Source organism: Geotrypetes seraphini, chromosome 15 (genome assembly GCF_902459505.1).
Source record: "Geotrypetes seraphini chromosome 15, aGeoSer1.1, whole genome shotgun sequence".
Classification (NCBI taxonomy): Eukaryota; Metazoa; Chordata; class Amphibia; order Gymnophiona; family Dermophiidae; genus Geotrypetes; species Geotrypetes seraphini.
In genome coordinates, this window is record NC_047098.1 from 21,913,035 (window position 1) to 21,919,893 (window position 6,859).

A 6,859-nucleotide genomic window follows, 5' to 3' on the forward strand; every position below is an offset into this window, starting at 1 on the left:
AACTGTAATAAAAGACATCAACAGGAAGGGGGAACATGGGGAAAATACCTGACATCACAAGCAAATTACTCAGAAAGAAGTGTTTTTGATCTGTTCTCCGGTTTTATTATTTTCGGGTATTTTTTTCTCAATGTTCTTTGAAGGCTCGGTGTCTAGAGGTTCCCAATTCTTGGGACCTCTGCATTGGAGAAGATGCAGACTCGCACAGTGGAATACTGCTGCTAGCAGGCTCAGCTTTTGGGGACACCTAGCTAGCCAGCCTGCTTTAATATTTTTTGAGCTTAAGGATCATCCCCTAGAGCCCATCTCTAAAACCCCTTTCTCTGTGATTTTTTTTTTTCCCCTTCAGGAAGGTCTCGAGCCGTTTTTGGTGCAATTTTTCTGGTGGTGGCCATCTTGGATTTTAAATTATCCTTTTATTTTCTTTTGCCTCCACCTGCCTCAAAACCCCTTTCTTTTGTTCAAAATCAACTGGGATGGACTCCTCAGGCCTTTTTACCCCTATATCGTGCCAGGTTTGCACTGGATGGCAGGCTGAGGAGTGTCCCACATACGACGGAGTGCACGGGGTAGAGGCGGGAACCTTGTGCTCGGCCTCCTGTTTACCAGAGCCTGAGAGCTCTAAGGACAGCAGGAGCTGCCCACCACAACTTCAGGACTCAAGTGGTATCTATCCAGAAGGTGAAAAGCAGAGTGATGGCTGTCCTCCTCTGTCACCACCAGAGAAGTATAAGCATCAGGGAGAAGGAGACAGAAAGGACATTGTTTCCTCTACCCTGCCCAGGCCTGGTAGAGAGGAGCCTGTGGACACCGGGCTGGGGATCCACAGGTGGTGTGTCCCTAGGAGAAGAGATCCTTCCAAGGACCTTCCAAATCTATATTGGCCAAGTACAGTTGCACGGGGCTACAGAGCTCAGGAGGACCAGTAGGAGTTTCCTAAAGGGGTCGGTGGGACTCCCAGTACAAAGCTTCACCCCAGATTTTGTGAGCCTTATGTGGAATGCTTATTTGAACTGTCAAGGGTCCTCGGCGACTGCTACAAGTGCATCAAAGGCAGCAGCACAGGTTCTCCCCATGACAGGCACCCCCAACCAGATGAGGTTGCAGACTTGTATTAGGAGGTTCAATCTGTCATGGACTGGGAGGATGGCAAGTGGAATCCTTGCCACTTTTATCCTAGAATGCAGTCTCCCTAGTAGAATCTGCTTCTGTGCAGGACAGCGGTCAAGAGGTTGTGGCAACTCTGGATCAGGGAGAAGACCCCACAGTATGCCAGCTGTTCAGGGCCTCTATGCTTTCGAGCGTTATTTACACCTTGCTGCAAGAATTAAAGCTGCAAGTTCCACCAGCTTCCTCTTCTCAGTGCTCAATTATGAGCAGTTCTATGGCTTCGAATGTGTGTTTTCTCTCACATCCAGACATTACTAAGCTGGTTACTGGCCACTGAGAGTCACCAGAAGGACCCCATCAAGTGGCTAAAACTACGTCCAAACTATATCCAGTGGTACCAGATTTCCAGTAGCCATTTGTTCTGCCAAAAGTGGATTTGCTGGTGGCAAAGGTCACTAAATGAACCTTCCTGTTTAATGAATGAGGGGTGGTGATAAAAGATCCTCGGGACCGCAAAGTGGGCTTGCTCCTCAAACATCAATTTGAAGCTTTGGTCCTAGAGATTAAGGTGGCAGTTGCGACTTCCTTTGTGGCACATGCTTGTCAGACTTCAGACTCGATGGATGAGGAAGTTCCCCAAATTTTCCTCTCTGTGGTGATTATATATTGCGGATGCTTTGTATGATCTTATCAGAGTTATGAGCAAGGTCTCTGTCTATGCTATCTCCACCTGACTGATGCTCTGGATCAGACAATAGGCAAGAGATGCTACCTCTAAAGCTACGCTAAGCAGGCTTCTCTTTCTGTGGCAGATGCTCTTTGGCAAGGGCCTAGATGACCTGATGGACTGATGTAACTGTTTGGCCTCCCTCCTCAAAAAATGAAGGGCCATAGACACCAAGATCTGCAACTGCACACTAAACTTGAGACGACTGTATAGAGGTTTTTCATGAAGCTGCTAAGGATTGTTTTCCGCCCAGTAATGAAAATTCTGCTTGTTAACATAACCAGAAAAGTGAACGTGAGCTTCATCAGTTGTAAGCAGAACAGTATTTATTTGCAAGAAGATTTTGAAGGATATTCTCACAGCATGCCATACGATCTTCCAAGTTGCGTTCATTAAGTGCCTAAATAACCATAATTTTGTATGGATGGAACTTAAAGATTGATGTGTAAAATTCTCCTGACAGTTTGCACAGACAATCCCAAAGCAAGAGCATAGTTATGGGATATCTCACGATTTGGATATTTTCTGGCATATGAACACTCTGAGGTTTTCGAGGTGGCCCTGAAATTTTCAACCTGTAGCAATATGGTTTTTCAGTTCAGAACAGCAGCTTTTCGACCAAATGTGAAATGGATATGGAAAGCTCTCGGCGTCACAATCAGATTTGTTGTTTTTTATAAACACTTCAATGATGAACGCATGGTGCATACCCATCCAAGCCATGGTGGCGACTCAGAATGGTAAGGTGCATGCTACTGAAAGACCCCATTATGATCCATCCCATTTCACTAGCACTGGACCAATAGCTAAGTGAAATCTAGGAGGGTTTTTTGCTGCATCCTGTATATCTGATAATCAGAATCAGTGGTTTGTGGTCGGGGCTAAGTTGCTGATGATCTTTCTTTGTCATACCTTGCTTCTTTTGCTGCTATGTGGGCTGTCATGTTCCCAAACCTGTTCTGGGGGCTTTCCAGCCAATTAAGCTTTCAGATTATCCACAATGAATATTAATGCGAGATTTGTTTGCAGTGGAGGCAGTGGCATGCAGTCTGTATCATGATGATCATTGTGGCTATCTGAAAACCTGACAAGCCTGGAGAGGCCCCCAGGACAGTTTTGGGAACCACTGATGGAAGTCATATTGGGTCCTAATATACTGACTTTGCAACATTACAGACTTGAGTGACATTAGTCTTCTGTGCATGGCACTAGGGTTTATGCTTTTGAACTGCAACCCAATTACTACGTTTTGTATTGTAGCTGGAGGAGGCAAAATCTTATCCTCTTCTGTACATGATGACATTGTATGGGATAGTGAATCTCATCTATGAACTCCAGCTTATTGGTTTTCAACCCAGTCCTCAGGCACCACTTAGCCAATCATGAATTCTGGGTATCCTGAAAACCTATTAGTCCGCAATTCCTCCATGGCATATCCTGAAAACCCCATTGGCCAGGTGGTCCCTGAGGACTGGGTTGAAAACCACTGTTTGATGCAGACTGTTTTGTCAAAACATCAATAAATTGAGTTTGATTGCCTGGAGCTTGAAAGCCCTTTGTACTTTTTGTTTTGCTTCTTTGATAAAAAAAAATGTAGTGCTTTTAGTAAAGTGTGTAAAAATCTTTGATTTTTATTTTCTCATTTTGATGATTTACTTTTGTTGGTTTGATATCCCTCTCATTTTTTTCTCAACAGAAGAGGCAGCTAGCAGCACAAAGCTTAGCCTTCAATTTAAAAGACAAAATTTTCTGTGAGCTCTTTCCAGAAGTTGTGGAGGTAAGTTGTCCCTTTATATGAATGTCTTTGTATTACTCTAGATGACAGAAGATAGACAATCACTATCAGACTTGAAAAATCAGTTGCCAAATTGATTCCATTTATCAGTATCGAAGCTTTAACCAAGTTGAAGGATTGTATCGCCTTTTATTCATCTTTTGGTGTTCTTCCTAGGACTGATTTCATTCCCTCTGCTTTAGTGTGATCTTTCCCAACTACAGATTGTTTGTTTTGATGGCAGAAAGACCCATCTGCCCAACTATTCTGCCCCTATTATCTTATCCACACTTCCAAAAGATCTCAGCTACGAACCATTACTACTGTTTTTTTAACTGTTTTAGTTGGCAAGTATTCCACCTATTCATTTCCTCTGCAGAAGAATTAAGTAGCCTCAGCCTATAGTACATGAGGACTTTTATATTCTGAAGATGACTTCTGTTATCAGATTATTTCTAATAATATGGACTTTTGAACTGCATCCCAATTACTGCATTTTGTATTGTAGCTGGAGGAGGCAAAATCTAGTTAACTTTTCCATTGACCCTTCAATAAAGATGTTGTTATTTTTTCCCTACCTACAACAGGAGATCAGACAAAAGCAAAGAGCACAAGAAGAACTCAACAACAGACCTCAGACGCTTCCCCTCCCAGATGTGGTGCCTGATACAGAGGCCCACCATGTCCAGAATGGTGTGGCACTGCTCAATGGGCATGTACCACTAGTAGCAGCCAATCATGCTGGTCTCCAGCAGGCCAATCGCAACCATGGACTCTTAGGAGGTGCTCTAGCGAACTTGTTTGTCATAGTAGGATTTGCAGCCTTTGCTTACACTGTCAAGTATGTGCTGAGAAGCATAGCACAAGAATGAGGATCATCCCTAGGCAAAAGTCCCAGCAAAACCAAGAGACCAAAATTAGCATTAGTTGCAAGAAACAGAAACCGGAGCAGCAACCTGGACTATTTGCTACAGCATTTTGAACAGTTAGTGCTGCTGTGGTGCAGCATTTAACTACTGTCTGGTTCATGGATTTATTTTTAAGGGGAAATATTAAGTGTGAGAGAAAAGGCAAATGGTTTAAGTTTTGATAAAAGAGAAAATAAATAGCCTTTCCTAGTACCAGCAACTGTCTGCAATAGCTGGGAAAATTACATGCAGAATGTAATGTGAAATCCCCTATTCAAGGCAATTAAGCTTTCCTTCTGAAAGGGGAGGAGGAGAGGAGTACTTAATGTTTTAAGTAAATAAACTTTTACAAAACAGATCAGGAAGTTTTTTAAAATATGAAACTTGAAAAATCATTCTCCAAATGTTTTGCATAAATTTTATTTAGGAAGTTATTGATGTGTAGTGACTGCCAGCTACAGGAACTGAGCAAATGTGGGATCCATTTTGAGCAGGGCATCTTATGAGCAGCCACTTCTCTTGCAAATGCGTGGACCTGGTTGTGCCTGCTCATATCCATACTTGCTATTCCTTATTAAGAAGCCAGCATTGTGCTTTCTGGGGTTCTTTAGTTCCGACTAATGTGAAATCTCTGCCCAAAGTGCTGTCCAGTTCTGTGGTTCCTTGATTCTTTAACTGAGAGGTAGTGTCCTTCACACAAGCCTTCATCAGCAAGAAGGTAAGCCGGAGCCAAGCCGAGTGTCCACTGTCTCCTCGTCTCCAGAACCTCAGAGCACAGTAAAAGACGGTAATAAAGTGGGGGCCAAACTTACATGTCTCTGCTTATGTGCCACTGGGTTCAGCTGATAATACTGCATGCTCAAGGGCAGCCTGTTGTGAAGGACCAGTGTGCTGACCTCTTAATCGAAAAGGTGGCATGGTCACACCATTTGTGCTTGTTGAGAAGTCGCCTATTGTTTCAGTGGATTATTAGGAGTACTGCCAACCTTGAATGTTCTGGTGGTAGTTGATGCCAGTACACAATGGCTCTGAATTTTTGTTTTTGTTTTGTTTATTTTAAATAAAGTTCATAGTCCACACTAGAGTAATATATTTTTTCCTTGTCTGGAAAAGGTTATGAAGAGTTCTTGAAAGGTGATGGGTGCACAGTTGCTATTCTGTTATCTGACCACGGTGTGTCACTGTTGTACAGCTTATTGCAGTAATAAAAAAAACAAAAAAGCAAAAACAACTCAAAACTGTTCCAGTGTAAATAGAAGGGTAAGAATAATGGTCTGTTTTTTTCCAATCTGAAGCCTCTAGAGTTTGTCAGAATCTTTTGATTTTCTTTCCACATGTGCATAATGTGACTTTTTGGGACAAGGGAGACCCAAACAAATGAAAAGTGGTAAATCTCCTCTGTTTCCTTCGGTAGCTAAGCAATCCATGTCTGGGACTCCAGATTTGGCTGTAGTATTTGCAGTAAATGTTATACCCTCTGACATCACATGGATGATTCTTGTCTTTTGTACAGTAATATTTGAGAAGAGTAATCATAAGGGGAAGAGTTCTGTTTTCAAACCAGCGAAGCTGATGTGGGATCCAATGAATGGGTAATCTGTTTCCATCAGATTCTTAAGAAGTCACAAGTGCATGTACAGGTCTTATAATAATAATAATAATAATAACAGCTTATATACCGCAATACTGTGAAGTTCTATGCGGTTTACAAAGATTAAGCAAAGGTACAAATTGATTGACTTTAAGAGGGGAGGAAAAAAGTGTAGTTACTTACCTGTAATGTAGGTTCTCCGTGGACAGCAGGATAGTCAGCCACATATGGGTGTTGTCCCAACACCTCCCAATTTGCGGACAAGCTCTCCAATAGCTCAGAGAGATTTTTTTTTTTTTTTCTCTGAGCACGTGCAGTGCCCGGGCCCCACTGGGCATGCCCGAGCCCTACCCATTTCCCCCTGTTTCCCCCTAATCCCCAGGATGTTCCTAGCTATGGCCAGGTCGGCCGTATGGGGAGGCGGGTGGGTTGTGTGGTGTGGCTGGTGTGTAGCTTGTTCCTCCGTTGCTTGGGTGCATGGCATGCCGCTGAACCGCGCCATGTTGTTGTGCGTGGCTCCCTCTAAAGGGGGACATAGTGGGGAATGTAGCCCGCTGAGAGAGGAGTGGGTCAGCAGGAGGATTAACTGGCTGCTGGTCCCACCCCTGGTGGTTCGCAGGTTCATGTGCTGCTCCACTTGACTGGTTGGGTGGTTCCATGTACCCCACCGCCCTTCTCTGTCCTTCTTGAGAGGGGGGGGGGAGAGCCTGCAGAGAAGGGGCAGGATGCACCCCTTCATCTGTGCCAGT

At 43.7% G+C, this 6,859-nt stretch overlaps 1 protein-coding gene across 2 annotated transcripts in view; it reads left to right on the forward strand.

Moving 5' to 3' along the window:
• The window catches only part of UBE2J2 (ubiquitin conjugating enzyme E2 J2), a 31,934-nt gene extending 26,331 nt beyond the window's left edge, over positions 1-5,603 (forward strand). For both annotated transcript variants that reach the window (XM_033922156.1, XM_033922155.1), the window contains 2 exons: positions 3,534-3,614; positions 4,199-5,603. In XM_033922156.1, coding sequence (XP_033778047.1) covers positions 3,534-3,614; positions 4,199-4,483 — 366 coding nt within the window. In that variant the 3' untranslated portion in view covers positions 4,484-5,603. The remainder of the gene's footprint in view (positions 1-3,533; positions 3,615-4,198) is intronic.
• The last annotated feature ends 1,256 nt before the right edge of the window (positions 5,604-6,859 follow it).